Source organism: Dipodomys ordii, unplaced genomic scaffold (genome assembly GCF_000151885.1).
Source record: "Dipodomys ordii isolate 6190 unplaced genomic scaffold, Dord_2.0 Scaffold106, whole genome shotgun sequence".
NCBI lineage: Eukaryota > Metazoa > Chordata > Mammalia > Rodentia > Heteromyidae > Dipodomys > Dipodomys ordii.
This window is the reverse complement of record NW_012267322.1, coordinates 505,168-525,196: the sequence shown is the minus strand read 5'-3', so window position 1 is coordinate 525,196 and position 20,029 is coordinate 505,168. Positions and strand designations below refer to the sequence as shown.

The following is a 20,029-nucleotide window of genomic DNA, read 5'->3' as shown; positions in this document are numbered from 1 at the left end:
CCTCCTGAGTAGGATTACAACCATGAGCTACCAGTATCCAGAAAAGAACCTCTGTGTGTGTGTGTGTGTGTGTGTGTGTGTGTGTGTGTGTGTGTGTGTGTTTTCTGAGGTAAACTCAAGGCTTGGGCTCTGTCCCTTAGCTCTTTTGCTCAGAGCTGGGGCTCTACCACTTGAACCAGAGTTCAAGTGGTGTAAGTGGTGATTATAAGCATGAGCCAGTGGCACCAAGCAAAAAAAAATCACTTTCATATTATATCAGTTTACATTTCCAAATGGTTTTCAGAAGAACAATTTACTAGTAGAATAATAAAAACAAAATAATACTGTCATTACATATTAACAAATTGAAAAGTTATACCAAAGGAAAAGGAATATACTGATACCTTAACACATATCTATTAACCTCCTGTCTTACTAAGGTACAGAATACTTTAGAAAGTAGGGATCAGTGTAGTCTCATAAGAAGTATAGCTTCTTCTTCCTAATAATAAAACATTTGATTTTAAAAAGTCAAATAAGACAAATAGAAAATTATTTCTGTTCATAAAAAACAAAAGAATAAAAGTAGAGTGGGCAAAAATGCCTTCCATCTGTAATATAAATATATCAACAACTATACAACCACAAGGTGCAAATCACTTTTTTCCCCAATTCTGGGGCTTGATTTAGGGCCTGGGTGCTGTACCTGAGCATCTTTGTGGTCAAGGCTAGTATTTTACCACTTGAGCCACAGCACCATTTCCAGTGTTTTCTGAGTAATTTATTGGACATAAGATTCTCATGGAATTTCCTGCCTGGGCTGAAACTATGATCCCCAGCTCTCAGCCTCCTGAATGTGAATCACTTTTAATGGGTAAAATAGTTTAAAAATGTTATCTGAGGATATTAATGCAAGTTGTCCCCCTGCCCCCTCAACCCCCGGCTTTTTTTTTGTTTCCTGGTTGTCTTTTTTTTTTCTGTTTATCCAGTTCTTACCGTGTCACTGGATTTGCTTGTCAGGCTCTTCCTCTGCTTGTATGAAGAGAAGGCTGGTTTGGATTTTCAGGGTTTCATCTCCTTTGTATATGCCTTTCCCTGTCTGTCCTGATAAGAGGTTTTCTAGCCATAAGTGTAATGAGCACTGGGGTCTTTTTACAGACTGGCTTCACTTTGGGTAAAGCTAGCCTTTGGCCCTAGCAATGCTGAAATTAAGACAAATTTTTGTTTAGGATATTGTGCTTTGAGAACTACTTGTTCCCAGGTAGCTAACTTAGTTTGATTGTTTGTTTCTTCCTTTCCTTTTTTCAATTTCCTTCCTTCCTTCCTTCCTTCCTTCCTTCCTTTCTTTCTTTCTTTCTTTCTTTCTTTCTTTCTTTCTTTCTTTCTTTCTTTCTTTCTCTCTTCCTTCCTTCCTTTCTCTCTCTCTCTTTCTTTTTTTAAAATAGGCAAATGATGTTTTTGAGAAGATACAAGAGCATAGGTAGCAAAAGAAAAAAGACACATGGAATTACATGAAACTAAAAACGAGAGAAGGAAAACAATTAATAGAGTAAACCCACAATTTATAAAGAGAAAATATCTGCAAACTATCTGACAAATCACTGGTGTTCAGAATATATAAGGAAATTAAAAGCTTAATAACAAAAATAATCAATTAGAAATAGGCAAATGATATGAATAGATGTTTCCCCAAAAGAAGAAATATAAAAAGATATCAAAAAAAAGAAAAAAAAGAAAAAGTTCATCATTTTTACTTTAACTCAGTTTCTTTAGAAAACATTGTGTGTGTGTGTGTGTGTGTGTGTGTGTGTGTGTGTGTGTGTGTGTATGTGTATTCACTTCTGTGCCTAGGGAAAAATGTATTTAACTACTTCCAGTTAAGAGAAAGAAGAGGATAGAATAAACTTGCCTGCCAGGAGCAACTGTCTATAGAATGATTATGGATTGCCCAGCTTCCTTGTAGACCCCTTTCCCAGTCCTGGATTTTTCTCCAGACTCTGATAAGCTGAAGGTTGTCTGAACTTTTATAGCATTTCCCGCTTCCATTTATCAAAAGTCTATCATCCTCACTATCTTCAAGAATTCTGTAACTCTTCCATGTGATCATAACTCTTCCTGACACCCTTGATGATCAAAGATCAATTCTTTCTGAAACTTCTCTGTTATTGTTTTAATTATCTTTTTTGTCAGAAAGAGGAACAAAAATACATTCTCAGTACTCTGAGGTAAGAAAAAGGAATTTTCTTTGGGTAGCTAGTTTTCCTCATGGATGAATGTCATCTTTTGTTGTTGTCTAGTAAAATACCAGATGACTTTGAATGGTTTCCCTTAGTTGGTCCAAGAAAAACAGCTTGCCCCAATGACAGTCATGCTTCTCCACTATAGATATTGTTGGCTTTCTATGAGATTGTTGTCCAGCACTCCTGTCAGATTGAAGCAGGGTTTGCACACTTTGAGGTCTCAGGGAACACTTCTTCTCCAGCTGGCTTTGTGGCTTTTTTTTGGCATTAGCCCCACTTGGAAAACAGAGAATCAAATGAGAGCATCATTTGAGAACAGAGGGAAGTCCCTGGATGGGTGAGAATCAGGCACTGAGCTCCACAGGGCAGAAACTGTGTACACAGCACCAGTACTTTAACTTAGAATAAGCACTTGCTGGGGCCAGTGCTTAGCCTACTCATGTGGGGATTCCAGGCCTGGATGGGTACCCTGGATGTATAGAGAGCAGTTACTCATTTACCTAACAGAACATATTGTTGCAGGGTGCTAGAAGCTCATGCCTGTCATCCTAACTACTCAGAAAGATGAGTTATAAGGTTCGAAGTTAACCCAGGCAGGAAAGTCTGTAAGACTCCAAACTCCAGTTAATCAGTAAAAAGTCAAATGTGGAGGTGTGGCTCAAGAGATAGAGGGCCAGCCTTGAGCAAAAACACTAAAGAACATCATTCAGACCCTGAACTCAAGACCCAGGAATCACACACACACACACACACACACACACACACACACACCCCAAACTAGATCATAAAGATACCCAATTCCGGATCCAGACTCATGTTCTCAGACACCAGAAGCTACTAAGCAGCAGGCTGAACCAGGAGCTGTGCTGGTTGCTGAGATTTGGCAGTGAACTCTCTGACCATGTCCTGTGGAAATCTTTCAGAAAACCTTTAAGTTATATGAAGTTAATAAAGTAGGGAATGTGATTCACGGGGGCTGGGGGAAGCAATATTACATCCAACAATCAGAAGAGGCCTCTGCTGGGAGGTGACTTCCAAGCTGAGATTCCCAAATGATACTCACTCATCCAAGGAAGAAGGGTAAAGAATTATTATTATTATTATTATTTTGATGATACTGGGTCTTGAATTCAGGGCCTGGGCACTGTCCCTTAGCTTTTTCATTCAAGGCTAACACTCTTCCACTAGAGCCACAGCCCCACTTCCTGCTTTTTGGTGGTTAATGGAACTAAGTGGTTCATGGTCTTTCCTGGTTGGCTGGTTTTGGATTATGATTCTCAGATCTCAAGCTCCTTATTAGCTGGAATTACAGGTATGAGACCCTGGCTCCCATTTAGGAGGAAGGATTCTTGATGCAGAGGGTAAGTCTGAGCTTGGTGTAAGATGAGGGTCTGAGAAATCCATGTTTCTTGTGGCTGGGGATAGAATTCATGCAGCCTTATTAAGTCAGGGGCAGGATACTGACCGCTTAAAGCATATTTGGGCTGCATAGTCTTTTTTTGATGAGCTATCCTGGGTACACTTTGATGGTAGCAGCCTCCCTGGCCTGTACCCGTGAGATAGCCTAGGTGGTCATCTTTGAAGATGTCTGCAGATGCTGCCAAATGCTATTGCTCTAAGGGCACTGGAAAGCCCTGGCCCATGTTAAATTGGAGGTGTGAGGGAGGCCTGCTGGGAAGAGCACAGGGTCGTCAGCTGTGAGCTGCTCCACAAGCACCTCACACACCATTAGAACCCATGGCCTCTTGTGTGTGAGGCCACTTGCTGCTTTCTGGAGCTTGGCTGGTAGGAGAAAGAATGATCATAAATGCCTCAGCTCATTCTGTCTTCCCAACCACTCCCTTCAAGATAAACCCTGACCCCATGCCTTAGCCACGCTTCCCTGTTGACCTGTCTGATCATTCCTGAAGTTTCTTTGAGTATCATTCTGCCAGTCCATTAGAATGGGACCCTTATAAGTCTATGGGGTCAAACTCAGAAAAACAGTGTGCAAGCTGGGCACCAATGGCTCATGCCTACAATTGTAGCAACTCTGGAGGCTAAGATCTAAGGATCACAGTTTGAAGCCAACCTGGAAAGAAAAATCTGTTAGACAGGTATCTCCAGTTAACCAGCAAAAAGCTGGAAGTAGAGGTATGGCTCAAATGGTAGAGTGCCAGGCAAGTGAGAACAAAAGGCCCTAATTTCAAGCCTCAGTCCTGGCACAAAAAAACAAAACTGCCCAACCAGTACCTGGCTCATCACCCCTGCCCAGGAAGAGTGTAGTGAGTGAGACCGTCCTGTCCCTAGTCCATCAAGGGTGATGCTGGAGATTCCCCTCCCTTCCAGCATAGGCCAGCTGGCCCTCAAGATTATTCCACATCCAGGACTGGCTGGAGGTATGGGGGAGGGGCTCTCACACCTAGGAACAGCCCCAGCAACACCTGAGGGAGTGACTGACTGTAGATTCAATCAACTGTGGGTTGAAAATACTCAGGAAAAACAGTTGCTTCTGTACTGAACATGTCAACTTTTGTTCTGGTAGTTATTCTCCAAGCACGGTGCAACAACTATTTGCCTAACGTTCAAATATACATAATATGTGTTATATACAGAATTACATATGCATATGCAAGGTATGCAAGGAGTTTGCCATTCATGTAAGGGTATTTAGCATCTGAGGGGTTGGGTTATGTAGTGGTATTGCATGTTATAGACCCAATCTCCTGGGTACCAGAGGCTATGTTACCCTGGCTGGGGAAAACTCTGGGTGTTGCCCTAATGGCCTCACAGAGTTCCCCAAAGAGACAGAATCTCCTGAATTCATCCTGAGTTGGCAGCTTCTCTCATGTCTTCTGTCCTTTCTGGGCTCACCTCCTGTGTTAGTTTGGTTAACGCTGAGGCTCAAATCCCCGCCTCAGATCCTCCAGATCTCACCCTTCTGAGTAGCTGGCACAACAGGCATAAGCTATTCATGCCTAGTGTCCCATCTGTGCTTCTTGTTAAAGTGCCTGTCATTGAACAAGAGCCCATGCAGGTCATCCAAGATAACCTCAAGATCCTAAAGCCAAGTATAGAGATTATTTTTCTCAGTGAGGTAAACTTCTTAGGCACCAGGGTTTTAGTGTGGACATACTAGTACCACAGGGCAAGGGACTTCATTCAATCTGCCCCAATGTCTCCATGGCACTCAAACTTGGGGCTGGCTTCTGGAAGATCCAAGCCCAAAATAGGTCATTAGCAAGCTGCCTACCCCAGTCTGAGTCTTCATTTTTCTAATGCAAGCAGGTAGACTTCATGGCTCTGTGACTTCTTGTAGTGATTGGGGTTTTAGTCATTTCTCAGCTCTGGGTGAGGTGGAGCAGAGCAGGAGGTGGTTGGGGTGTAGGACTTCATTAGGGAGTAGCAAGATCATCCCAGAAGTTGAGTCTCAAAGGAAAAACCTACTTGACAGCCATAGGCTCAAAGAGGGGGTGGTCAAATGGTTTGGTGGTGGGTGATCCTCACTCCCTGGAGTGTCAAGGAACATCCTTTGTTCCCAAATACAAAGGCAATGTTTAACCCAACAGGAGCATCTTCCATTCTAGTGCCTGGCTGGTAAGGCAGGAGAGTGGGATTCACTGGCTGGCCTGGGTAGGTGGACAGCAGAGCCGGAAGGATAGGGCTCTAACCTGGCCTGTTCCTCCCTCCAGCTCAGTGGACTGCTCCAGGTGTGTGTGCGCACAGGAACTGAGACCCAGGCCAAGTTCACCTCTGTGGAACAGTTAAGGGAGTATATTTTGGTAAGAAATGAATTTCTGAGAGATGAAGACATGTTCTCTCAGCTTGGCTTAAGCAAGTACTGGAAGGGGATCTTTAAAAAGCAAAACATAAAACAACCCCCCCCCCCAAAACCCAAATCTGACCAGGCATCTCTCCTCTTAAAAAGCTTACCACTCAAGATACCAGAGTTTGAATTCAGCACGTTATACTTACTAGAAAGGCGCTCTACTATGCTGAGCACCTGTGGCTCATGCCTGTAATCCTAGCTACTGAGAAGACTGTGATCTGCAATTTGCACTTTAAAGCCAGCCTAGACAGGAAAGTCTGTGAGACTCTTCTCCAATTAATGAGTAAAAATCTGGAAGTGGAGTTCTGGCTCAAGTGGTAGAGTACAAGCCTTGAGCAAAAAAGCCAAGTGAGAGCAAGGTCCTAATTTCAAGCCCCAATACTGGTACACACACACACACACACACACACACACACACACACACACACACACATACATACACACACACACACACGCTCTGCCACTTGAGCCATGCGCCAGCCTCATCTAAAATTCTTGAAGTTAAGTTGACGTTTTTCCCTTAAAGAATAAAAATCCTTTACCTATAGTTTCTATAGCAAGAAAAAAATTGGTGGCTTCCTTTGTTCTATACAAATTCATATTTGATCAAAGTTGTAAATTGGAAAACAAAAACAATGCAACTTTTCCTTAAAAGCTTTTCTGTTTAACTTAGAAATGCTGCTACTGTTTCAAAAACCCAGCCATCACTTTTAAGGGCCTTTGGATAGTGTTTGGCCCCGCTTACAAACTTAAACACTTTAAAACATTTTAAATGATGTTTTAAATTTTAATACATTCAATTTCCTTTTTAAGTACCTCAATGATCTCATTTAACAAACAAAACTTATTGAGTTTATGTAAGTCTAATAAATTAAACTTGTAAATATAGTGAGCTCTAAGTTCTCATGATAGTTCCACCGTAGTACATAACCAGTAAGCTTTTAACTTAAAATCTTGTTTAAATCAATTATTCAATTACACATTTTAAAGTAGAATCATAAGCCTAAATTCTAAAATATTATAAATGCTTGAAGTGTGCAGATTCCTCACATTAAAACTATTGCTGTTACAGCATTGCCTCTCTTAAATATTTTTTATACATTTTTATTGAGGTTAAGTGATTACATAAATTTCACAGTATTGTGAGATAGTGATACTTAAAGTTACAAACACATTTTAATCTTCACAAGGCAAATTGTCATTATCATGGTTTATAATGTTTGTGAATTCTATGAGCTTTGACAATGCTCTCTTCAATATTTTAATTCTTAATTTTAAATCTTCTAGTGGTTAAATTACTCTGAGTGTAATTATTTTCTCAGCTAACTGAAGTTGCTTAAAGACCTGATATTTGGGCTGGGGCTCATGATACTTCTATTTCTAGCTGTTAATAGGCATTCAGAAGGTAATAATGTTGCCAGGTTGCTCTTAGGCTTTGAGTTCCTTCCTTCCTTCCTTCCTTCCCTCTGTCTCTCCCTCTTCCTTCCTTCCTTCCTTCCTTCCTTTCTTTCTTTCCTTCTTTCCTTCCTTCTTTCTTTCTTTCCTTCTTTCCTTCCTTCCTTCCCTCCTTCCCTCCTTCCTTCCTTCCTTCATTCCTTCCTTCCTGTCTTTCTTTCTATCTTTCTAGGGCTTGAATTTAGGACCTAGAACTCTCATTTTTTTTCCGCTCAAGGTTGGCACTCTACCACTTGAAATACACTTCCTCTTCCTGCTCTTTACTGGTTAATTGGAGATAAGAGTCTTATGGACTTTTCTTTGCCTAGCTGGCTTCAAATTGTGATCCTCAGATCTCAGTCTTCTGAGTAGCTAGAATAACAGGTGTGGTAGATTATTTTTTTGTGCTTGTGTGTATGCTAGTCCTGGGGCTTAAACTTAGGGCCTGTGCTTTTGTGTTCAAGGCTAGTACTCTACCACTTGAGCCACCATAGCACCATTTCTTTTTGGTGTTTAATTGGAGATAAGAGTTTCATGGACTTTCCTGCTTGGATTGGCTTCAAATCATGATCCACTGATCTCAGCCTCCTGAGTAGCCAGCATTACAAGCATGAACCACAGGCACCCAGCTGCCTGCCAGATTTTTAATTTCTTGAAGATGCCTTTCCCATTGAGTTCCCATTGAATTTGATATCTTGCATTCTTATAATCTTTCTACTTGTACTACTTTGGTGACTTTAGTAGATATTGAAATAATGTAGTATTGGAATCTGCAGATTTCAAGTCTCTGGTTTCGCCATACAACCTCAAGGTCACACTGCTTGCTAACACTTGCCTGCCCAGAATGACCTGTCCCTTGTTGAATCCAGTCACTATTCTTTGTTCACTAAGCTTTAGCCACTTGACTTTGTATTTCTCAAACTGTCAAAGCTCATTTTCGCCCCAGGACCCTTGACACTATCTTTCTTCCCTGTGTGGAGGGATCTAGACTCAAAATCTCTGTCATCAGCAGCTTCTCAGTATTTGACATCTTGGCCCTATGTCACATCGTTGTAGATGCCTTCCTTAACTCTCAAGTACTTGTATTACACTTGTCCTGCCTGCCACACAAGTCACAGTCCATATTCTATCATGGGCCACGTTGTCATATTTCCTTGCTTATCATTGGACATTCCCATTGCAATGTGAGTTTCTTGATTGCAGGGTTTTTATTGGTATAGTTGACCACCATGAACCTCAATCTTGAGACCCATGTGAATGCATGAATATACAAATAGAAACCATTTAAATAAATGGAATATCAAGTGGTTATTATTCCAACATTGGTTATTCTACCTTTCAGACCTGTGTTCCTGAACACACTCATCCCCTCAGAGAGGGGTCCTGTCCTAAGGATTGGCCAAGCCGTGGGGAGATAACGTTCAAAGACTACCGGATGAGATACAGAGCCAACACTCCCCTGGTTCTCAATGGGCTGAACTTGAACATCCAGAGTGGGCAGACTGTTGGGATTGTTGGAAGAACTGGTTCTGGTGAGGAGAGATCTGCTTTTGTTTCTTTCAGGTTATTTTCTTTGACTTTCCCCTGAGTGTGTTAGTTAAACTACACCAGAGTCCTTTGTGTGTGTCTGTGCATGTGACTATTATTTATTCTCAATTCTCTTTACTGTAAATTAGGATTTCGGGATGAGTGGTGTTGAAAGCAAATACACACTAGCATTTGAATTAATTAATGAGTCATTCTGGCAAAATGTTGCCCAGAGAATAAGCTATGGGCTAAAGAGCTTTCTAGAGCTATATGGGTTAACTGTTAAGGCCACCCAGTGCCCCCTGCCTACACTATCATCACACAGCCAGTGTCAGTATTAAACATTCCCTTCATTAACCGCCTGGATTATGAGGAAAGAACAAAGGGATGTTTTGATTTGTCATTCTTGCTTTCATGGTTCCCAGGAAAGTCATCACTGGGAATGGCCTTGTTCCGTCTGGTGGAGCCCGCCAGTGGCACCATCTTCATTGATGAGGTGGATATCTGCACCGTGGGTCTGGAGGACCTCCGAAGCAAGCTGACTATGATCCCCCAGGATCCTGTCCTGTTTGTAGGTACAGTAAGGTAGCTGTTTTTTGATCGTGCATTCCTATTTTGTGAATCATGAAACAAGGCCAATCGGATCTTTGTGGAGTCCCCAGGGTGTGGCAGGCCCAAGCAGGCCTATATTAGGGAAGCCACATTCATAGGAGCTTCAAAGCCCTAGGAATCATTGTTGCTAACTGCTTTTGTGTACAGCTTTGGAGGGAGCCAGGGACAGGTTCTGACCCTTACTGGCATTTCAGAAACTGCATTGTGAATAGGCAAAATGCTTTCATATGGATGAGGAAAAGATATCCAAGTCGTCTTGGACAGCCCTACTTAATGCCATGAATTTGGTAATGGCCACTCTCAAAAGTACTATAGAGTGCATAGTAGAATAATTGGTCCCTTATTAATGTAGGTATCTCTTCAGAAATGTATGAATTCATGCACATACAAGAAGAGCAGAGTTGCAACTTTTTTTGTTAGTTTTTTACTAGTGGTCACATACTCCAGTTAGTACAGACAGATTACTAAGAAAACAAACTTGGAACAAATAAAGTGCTCTGTACCAATCAGTCAACTATGATTCAATAATTCTGGCATTGAAATTAGGGAGAGAGGTACTAAGAAAAACTCATGTAAACTAATTGGTTTTACAAAACCAATGCCCAGTCCATATTCCCAACTTCCTGAGTAAAAAAAAAAAAATCCATGTGCCTCTGTTCTAGACTGCAGCTCAACTCTTCAATCTATACTCTATACTCTCTCTCACTCTCTCATTCCCTCTGTTTCTGTCTCTCTATCTCTCTGTCTCTCTCTCTCTCACACACACCATTATCTACAAATCTTTAAGGGCTGCAACTTCTGTAGGCTCAAGATCTGATGTGGAAGCAAAGGCAAGGGAGAAGACTATGGCTTCTCAGATGGTCCAGTGAGAGGGACATTTCCTCCCAGTGAACCCCAGACAAAATAGGGGGACTATATTTACTACACTCAGCTAATTGTTTGAGTTATGTCGTAAAACATTAATTTTCCTCCTGTCTATGACATGCTCAATCTTTTGCAAGGCGCTAGAAGCCACAGATGTACCTCTGGCTTCTGAAGGCCAAGAGAATGGAATACCAGCTGGTATTGCTTGCCCCCCCCCATGTCTCTCTGTCAAAAATCTGTACAAGGTCAAACCTACTTTGCTATCCATGGATGTAAGGAAGCCCAAGTTGTCTTCTGAGACTTTACCTATCTCTGTGTTCTCTGCTCCTGATCATAGCTTGGCTGAGCACTGCACACTTCAACTCCTCTTCTCTCCTATGAGCTGCAGGCGAGAGGCCATTTCTTTGCCTTTCTGTTTCCAGAGGCCACTTGCGTGTCGTGGCCCACTACCCTTTTCTTCCCCCTGTTCTCATCTTCAGAACACTCCCTCCTCTTGTCCTCATCCCCAGAAAAATCCAGCTCCTTCTTTCCCTCATTGCAGGTTCAACTTGGATCCCTTTGGGAGTCACAGCGATGAAGTGCTCTGGCAGGTTCTGGAAAGAACGTTCATGAGAGACACAGTAGGTCTCTGCAGCTCCAGAGGGTGATTCCATCTCCCAGCACCAGTGCCCCAGATACCTAGCCTGCTTTAAATTTGACAAGCACATGTCCAGGTTTATTTGTGGGTGCCATCTAGGTCAGGAGAATACAATCTTTGCTTCCTCTTTATTACTAAGAACAGCCACAAGTGCTGTTTAACTGCACTGATCTAGTCAGGAGCTCCATATGCATTATTTCTTTTGCTTCTTACCACAGCTCTCTGAACCCTCAGTTTAGAATGCTGAAATTTAAACCTCAAAGAAGTATTTAACATACTGAGATCAGTAAGTAGCAGAATGGAGACTTGACGCCAATGCTACCTGATTCTTGAGTGAGAGAATGTCCCACAACTCCACAGAGGAACCGCAGGCAGATGAGTGGATGTGGCATGCTCTGGGAATGGCATGTGTAACTGGTTTGAGGACATGGTGTTTCAAGCTATTCATGATCTGGGGTCCTGTTGTGCAAAAGCCACAGTCTCACCTACGGTCAAAGTGGGCACACCACCTTTGCAACCCCATAGTGCCAAGACGAGCATCACCCCAAGCCACTTGAGCTGGTTGCCCTGGAGAGTGGAGACCCTGCCTTGTCCTCCTCAGAAAGCCTTCCCTGCTTTTTCTATTTTGTCCAGAGAAATGGAGATTCTGAAAGTCCTTTCTGCTTGTTTATGTTCTTTGGAGTCATACATGCATCATTTGTATTCTTTTGGTGAATTGTCTACAGGGGTTATATGAGTCATACTGTGATGTTAAATTATTAACATCCGCCTACTCCCTGGGCGCTGCCTGTGCCTGTTTGCAATATTGAAATGGTGGTTGTTTTGCACGTCCTTTCTTGCAATAAAATAAAAGCAAGCTGATGAATGCAAGAGAAGGGGGTAATCAATATAGCTGGTGCAGGACAATTTTATGGATCATCAGCATAAATGTGGCATTTTCTCTGTTTTCTAGATAATGAAACTCCCAGAAAAATTACAAGCAGAAGTCACAGAAAGTGGAGAAAACTTCTCAGTGGGGGAACGTCAGCTTCTTTGTATGGCCAGAGCACTTCTCCGTAATTCAAAAGTAAGGAAATAGCATGGAAAATGGATTGGTCAAATTCTGGGCATTTCCCACAGCGCGGCTCAATCTAGGAGGTAGAGCCATCCCATGTTTGTCTTTCAGCAAAGACACAGCAATTGAGGCATTTATAAACCAATCTGTTTTTCTTAAGACAAAGTTGTGAGGGGGTAAAAAATTGAAAAATAGTCACTTACAACAATCTTGTCTTCCTCCCAGGGTGAGGCCCCAGGAGGTCTTGCTTAGGTGTTCTCTAGTTTGAGTTTGAAAAGTCTGCCTCTCAACTTTTTCCCTTTGTTCCTGAACAATTCTGAGTTCTCAGCAACGGGGCTCAGGACACTCAAAAAGGCCATCAGAATGGTAGCATAGAAGATTGGTAAAATGTGTACATGTTATTTCTCCTCTTCCTCTTCCTCTTCCTTCTTTTCCTTCTCCTTCCTCATCCTGGAGCTTGAACTCAGGGTCTGGGCTCTGTTCCTGAGCTTTTATGCTCAAGGCTATAACTCTACCACTTCACTTCTGGCTTTTTGATGATTAATTGGAGAGAAGAGTCTCACAGACTTTCCTGCCCAGGCTGGCTTTGAACCACATTCCTCAGATCTCAGTCTTCTGAATAGGGAGGATTATAGGCATGAGCCATTAGGGCCTGACTGTTAATTTTTTTTTTTAGTGACTAAGCTAGCTTCATTAATGAGGAGGAAGAGAATATGATTATTTTAGAAATCCCATCCTCTTAAGAAATACTACTGGTAGGGGAAAGGGAGCCTGGTTGTACTTGGTGTTTGCTGTCACTCTACTTACAGCTCTTTGGTTGTGTGTTTGGGTTTCATGTTTATAATAAGGTATAAGTAACCATTTTTTGTATGTGAGAGAACAGTGCCCCAGGGAGATTGAGTAACTTGGCCAAGATCAAGCAGAGTCTGGAGCTAAGGTCAAGCCCTCTGACTTATAAGTAATATGTGCCTTTGGTAGATACAATAGTGCTCCTCCCCATCCTCTGATATAGGTGTTCAAGCTAAGATACCCAAAGCCTGAGAACATGTTCTCTCTCAAGGCAAAGAGGACTTTGCAGGTGTGATTAAGTTAAGGATCTTAAGGTGGGAAGATGATCTTGGATCTCGATGGGCTTTGTGTTTTCACATGTGTCTCTATGAGAAGCATGTAAGAGAGAGAGGGGATCTGATGTGGGTTAGGGGTATAGGTCCCTAGAAGCAGAAAAGGACAGAAGGCAGACAGTACCTGATGCTGTCCTGACTTGAGGACTTGTAAGATGTGAATTTGTGCTGTCTTGTCCCTAAATTCCTGATAATGTGTTACCTTAGTAGCAGCAAATTTAGATAAATGTTGCTGTTATATTCCATGCTGGCTCCTGTTAACACACAAGAGAAAGCCTATGCAATAGTTCTTCTTAGTGTTAAGAGTTAAAATAAACCACTTAAAAAGAGAAACAAAGACTATACAACCTCACCAGTGACACATGCCTGTAATCCCTAGCTATTTGTCAGGCTGAGATCTGAGGATTGTGCCAGCCTGGGCAGAAAGTCTATGAGACTCTTATCTCCAATGAAGCACCAAAAAAAAAAAAAACTGGAAATGGAGCTATGGCCCAAGTGGTAGAGTGCAACTCTTTATCAACAAAGCTCAGAGACAGCTCCCAGATCCTGAGTTTGAGCCCCAGGACCAATACTAACAAACAACAAACAAACAAAAAAAACCCTCATTTCTCCAGTAAGTCCCTCTGAAGATGAACATGATATGATTTGGCTTTTATTTCACTATCCTTTTTGTCCCTTTGTTAGATGTGTTTCAGCTTTTCCTTCCCCTTCCATTCCTTATCACCTCCCCTCTGAGTGCTGTCCCCTCTCCTTTCCCTTCCCTCTCCTCCCCTCTCTTCTCCTCCTATCCTTTTTCCTTTCATCCTCCTCCTCCTTTTCCTTTATTATGTAATTTTTTATTGTAAAAATGTTGTACAGAAGGGTTACAGTTACATGAGCAAGGTAATGAGTACATTTCCTATTGAGCATTGTTGCCTCCTCCTTTGTTTCCCCCTGCCATCCCTTCCCTCCCACCTCCACAACTACCTCTCCCCCCAACCCCACCCTGCTGAAGTTGTAAAGTTCATTTTCAACATGGTGTTTTGTACATCTCATTGTTACAATGGGTCAACCTGTACCCTTATTTATGTATTTTGTTTTTTCCTTTCCCCTCCCCAAATTAGAGAAGTGTATATACAAGATTCAGGACACTGACATCAAATACAGTGAAAACAGGGGTTATAGCATGGGGGAGGAACATACAAAGCAACAAAAAAAATCACATGGTACATTATAAATACATTAGAAACAATAGCAAGAAAGAAAAAAGATATTTGTGTCCCTATCTTGGGGTTCATTTCGCTTAACATCATCTTTTATTATTTTTATTTTTATTTTTTGGGTCTGGTCGTGGGGCCTGAACTCTGGGCCTGGCGCTGTCCATCACCTCTTCAGCTCAAGGCTAAGCGCTCTACCACTTGAGCCACAGCGCCACTTTCTGGCTTTTTCTTTTTGCTTATGTGGTGCTGAGGAATCGAACCCAGGGCCTCGTACATGCAAGGCAAGTGCTCTACCACTGAGCCACCTTCCCAGCCCCTTGCTTAACATCATCTTATGTGGTCATATGTACGTAGCTTTTGGCCTTTTCCACTTGTCCTACACATGTACTTGTTCAACCACTTTGGAAAGTATTCTGGAGGTTCCTCAAAAGACTCCACATAGAGTTCCCCTATGACCCAGCAATCCCACTTTTGGGCATTTACCCAAACCATCACAAACAAGGCCATACTAAGGCTACCAGCACAATTATGTTTATCACAGCATTATTTACCATAGCTAAGATATGGAACCAACCCAGATGCCCCTCAGTAGATGAATGGATCAAGAAATGTGAGCTCTCTCTCTCTCTCTCTCTCTCTCTCTCTATATATATATATATATATACACACACACACACACATACACACACACACATACACAATGGAATTCTATGCCTCCATCAGAAAGAATGACATTGCCCCATTTGTTAGGAGATGGAAAGACTTGGAAAAAATTATGTTAAGTGAAGTAAACCAGGCCCAAAGAAACATAGGTAGCATGGTTTCCCCTTCCTTTTTTAAAAAATAGATCTGAGACTATAAATTTTCCTCTTGGCACAGCATTGGCTAATTTGACATTCCTCCCTTCCTTGACAGATCATTCTCCTTGATGAAGCCACTGCCTCCATGGACTCCAAGACAGATACCCTTGTCCAGAGCACCATCAAAGATGCCTTCAAAGGCTGCACAGTGTTGACCATCGCCCACCGTCTAAACACGGTTCTCAACTGTGACATCGTCTTGGTCATGGAAAATGGGAAGGTGCAGGAAGCTCTGTTTGGTCTTACCTCCTCAAATGTTTGGGCTTTATGGTGGGAGGATAGTCTGAAATGTCATTTTTTTCTCTGACTTCCAGGTGATTGAGTTTGACAAGCCTGAAGTCCTCGCAGAGAAGCCAGATTCTGCATTTGCAATGCTGCTAGCAGCAGAAGTTGGGTTGTAAAAGTCCCAGCAGCTGTCTTGAGAGGAGGAGGAGGGGGAGGCTGTGTGGGAAGAGGAGTCTGCTCTCATCTCAGCAAGCAGCCCTGGTCACAGCCTCCCACCTATGGAGGAGCATGGGCCAAGTTGAGGAGCTGGGGCATGGCCCCTTCCCTGCCCAGCTCATGTACCTTACCTCATCTGGCAGGCTTGGGATTGGTTCCCAGTGGTGAACAGAGGCCCATGAAGCTATGAATTAAAAGAAAAACTTCCCTTCCCCCTCCTAACACCCTGAGGGTCCCTCATGAGTCCCTACCAACACCACCCTCATGCCTAAGAATGGAAATGCAACTTCCTGTTAAAAACCAGTCAAAACCATCAGAACAGGGGAAATACCCATGGATGAGGTTTACAAGGGTTTCCTTGTCTTGTCAACAGAGGGGAAAGAGCGAAGCTTTCTTCCTGTTTAATTTTCACATCTACCTTGATATGTGACAAACTATAACTTCACACATCTGTAGCATGAGAGCTTGATTATAGTGTTTGGCAAAACAAAGTAAAAGTAAGAAAAATCATATTGTAAGTTCCATTTGATCTGTTAAAATAACCAGGAAAACAAAATGTTGGTGTTTCTCTATAAATGACATTTTTATATCTTCTTTATTGGTCATTAAAATGCAATAGGAAATTAAACCACCCTGAACTGTCATCTTGCAATTATTTGTACTGAAAATATTCTGATTTTTTGTGCTATTCCTTACCATAGACTGTCATTGCCTTCCTTCTCCTTTGACTCAGAAATAAACCAACACAATTGCTGACCAAATCAAAGGTTTTCTTTCCAACCTCAGGCCTTGCTATGAGGGCTGCTGCAGCAAAGACATATTCCCAGTAGCCTCAGGAGCGAGTGCCTGCTACTTAGGATAGCATTAACAGAGGAAATAGTCTGTCAGGCTCTTGTGCAGTATTTGCCAAGGGATGCACCCACAATTCTGGCCAGTTCCTCATGCTTTGGTATTGAAAGCTGTTGTGGTGTTCCTGCGAGGACTAAAGAAGCTTGTAGTGTTTTGATGGGTGTGGAAAACCCTCCTGGTATTTCTGAGAGGAGTGAAGAAGTTGTGGTATTTCTGTGGGTGTTGATGGCCCTCATAGTATTCCTGAGAAGATCAGGCCCTGGTAGAGTTTCTGAGAGGACTCAAGGCCCTGGGGATGTTCCTGTGAGGAATGAAGGCCCTTGTGAGGTTCCTGTGAAGCCTGTGCACTTTCTTGTGAGGACTAAAGATCCTTGGGATATTCCTGAGAGAATATAGGCCCTGGTGAGGGTCCTGTGAGGGCTGCAGGCCCTGGTGGAGCTCCTGTGAGGATGGAAAATCTTCAGCATATTCCTGAGAGGATGAAGGCACTGGTGGAGTTTCTGTGAGGATTGAAGACTCTCACGGTGTTCTTGGAAAGACAGAAGGCTCTAGGAGTGTTTCTGTGCATACTGAAGGCCCTGTGATGTCCTGTGAAGCCTGTTCATTTTCTTCCAGCCAAGGCAGAGCCCTAGGTATGGCATGGAGCAATGTGCTCAGCAGAACTTTCCTTGGATGATTTTTACTTCCCTCCTTTTCTGAGTTTTGGTCTCCCACTTGACCTATCCTTGCAGATTTGGAGAAAGGCAGTGCATGGCATATGGGAACATTCAAGAAACACTGTAGCATGCACAATAGCAACAACTGGTGACCGTATTCAAATACAACCAATTAGCCTCATGAGTTTCCTCCTCTCCTCAGTGTACCTGCATTTAGGACTTAATCAGGAGATAGTAAGATTTCTAGGAGAAAGCTAACAGAGCCTCAAGGGCTGGCCCTGTGGAGTTCACCTTCAACCATTCCTTCTGCAGCTCACTTCTGGTTTGACCCCTGGCAGGCATGCCCTGGACCAGAGGGGAGGCCAGCACTGCTTCTCTGGGTGGAGCTCCAAGTCTGGTGCGTTAAAACCCTGGTTCATGAAGTCCATCATGGGCTCTGACATCAGCAGGGGTGAGCTCTCAGGATATGGCTAGAAAGAACTTGAGTGAGAAGATTCCATTTATGAGCGGCACCATGCTGAGTGTGAAGTCCCCACAAAGAGACCTGATATATCTTCACGTGATTTGTTTCCCTGTCACACTGTCATTACCTTTCATAGGGCACTTGGACAGGTTGAGAGAAGTCAGCTCCTTAATAGATGTCCTTAACATGGCAACCACCCCCCTCCCCCGATACTGGCTTAGTAGTCCATGCCAGCATTGATTGTGGTGGTACCAACTTGGTACCAGGCAGACAATCAGTCTGTGGCTTCAGTGAGGTATACCAGGGGAGGCTACAAAGATCTCAGTTGCTCATTCAGACTCCTCAAGGCATGAGTCACCTCCTGCCGCTTCTTTTCTGCCCACACTCTCCTTGGTTGTACTGGCAGAAAAGAATACTGATATTGATCTTGTCATCTGCTGAGCCCTTGTGGTGTGCCAGACACAGCGATAAGCACTTTTTTTCATGAATCATTTCTCTGAATCCTCATTTTACCCCATGAGTTGGTATTTGAGGTTCACTGAAGTTAGGAACTTGACAACAGCACTAAGGGAAGGACCAGGCAATATGACCCGTCTGATTTCAGGATTCCTGTCCCTAGCCCTCCACTGTAGAGCCCCTCCTGCCTATTCCCCTTGACTTCTGGCAAGGATAGTGTTTTCTTACCTGGGGGAGAGAAAATTCTGGAAGAGTGATGTCTTTGGGGGTGTAGAATATGGGGCTATGGGATAGTGTAGTAAAATCTCCTGACTCTCACCACTTATTGCCGTTGCATATCTACCAGGCAGAAGCAGGGCTGAAGAGAATGATGGCCATCAAGCCAGAGTCCTCAGAACGCATGCTTAGTTTGCTGTCCCCAGGGTGGGTGCCTGTTTTGGTGTAAAGATTTGTGTCACATGTTGAAACCCAATGGCCAGTGCAGCAGCATAGGAAGTGGGGCCTGTGGGGAAGGAGTAGGCAGGAGGGCACTGTTTTGCGTGGTCTGCACCCTGTCAAAGAGGCTAGAAGGAGTTTGTTCTCCACTCCATAGGTCACTCATGGATAGGACCATTGGAGAAGCAAAGAGGCCAGCCCAGCCACCATCTCTCAGCCTTCAGAACTGGGAGCAATACACTGGTGTTATTTACAAACTACCCTGTCTTGGGTATGTTGTTATAACTACTCAGGCAGACTAAATAGCGTTAGTGTTATATTACCCGTAGGGAAATCCAAGCAATGAAGAAAATAATTTGAGTAAAGCTATCCCACTAGTGAGATATGAGCCCTGGAAGGCTGATCCTAAAAATTGTGCTCTTTCATTCCACGTAACATGTCTAACACCTGAGATTCTCCAGATCAGCGATCAGGGTTATGAATTCTGTGTTTGGGTCAGGATAGACTCAGTTATGCTACAGTAACAGATGATCCTCAATCTTGGTGTTTACTTCTTGATCATGTCTTTTACAGGCAGCCATACTATACTTCTTAGCATCTTCATTTTGCAAGCCAGACTGACAGACCCATCTCTGGCTGGAGCATTGCCAGGCTTCGGACAGACAGACTTGGCAATCCCAAGTGATATGTGGCACTGTCACTCACATTTCCTGAGCAAAACTAAATCACAGGGATACTCCTGAATTCAGCCCTATATGAAGGGAGCATCTTCAGGGAAGAACAGCACAGGGCCTAAGAGCCAAGTTGTTCTTGAAGAACTTATATGGTCTTCCTCTTTGAAGGTGCAGAAAATATTCTGAACATTATTTGCAAACTGTTACAGCCTCATTTGGGGCCTTGGTTCTGCTACCCAGTGGCTCTGTGGTCTTTAAAAATTAGCTTCCTTTTCTGAACCTCTGTCCCCTCATCTACAAAATCTGAGTTTGTACTAAGCCTTTTCAGTCTTGACTTTCAATTTAGGAGAAGGAAAGAGAAAGAGAGAAAGGGAGAGAGAAAGAAAGAGAGAGGAACAAGGAGAGGGGGAGCGAGAGAGATCTAAGAGTTGTTTCTAGAACTTAGTGATATTTAAATGTTTAAAGGGACTAAGAGCCTTCTCTGTGTAATTAAATGTTTTCCTAAATGTTCACTTTGTAAAGTAAATTGAACAAAGTGTAGCCAGGTTCCTGAGTCTTTCTTTAGCATCTACTTTGATGCTCATTAGGAAATACTCTTTGAAGTTTTATTCTCATTTATGTCTATGCCCTAGCTTTGCTTTTGGGTGATCCTATGCTCAGAGTATGAATTAGAGCCTCCTGAGGATCGTTTGTTACAGGCCAGAGGAGAATAGAGGGAGC

At 42.9% G+C, this 20,029-nt stretch overlaps 1 protein-coding gene across 1 annotated transcript in view; it reads left to right on the top strand.

Annotated features, from left to right (window-relative positions):
- The window catches only part of Abcc12 (ATP-binding cassette, sub-family C (CFTR/MRP), member 12), a 65,873-nt gene extending 49,616 nt beyond the window's left edge, over window positions 1-16,257 (top strand). The window contains exons 23-29 of the mRNA XM_013027919.1: window positions 5,891-5,980; window positions 8,804-8,993; window positions 9,414-9,573; window positions 11,006-11,084; window positions 12,054-12,167; window positions 15,391-15,555; window positions 15,650-16,257. Of these exons, the coding sequence (XP_012883373.1) occupies window positions 5,891-5,980; window positions 8,804-8,993; window positions 9,414-9,573; window positions 11,006-11,084; window positions 12,054-12,167; window positions 15,391-15,555; window positions 15,650-15,736 (885 nt within the window). The 3' untranslated portion in view covers window positions 15,737-16,257. The remainder of the gene's footprint in view (window positions 1-5,890; window positions 5,981-8,803; window positions 8,994-9,413; window positions 9,574-11,005; window positions 11,085-12,053; window positions 12,168-15,390; window positions 15,556-15,649) is intronic.
- The last annotated feature ends 3,772 nt before the right edge of the window (window positions 16,258-20,029 follow it).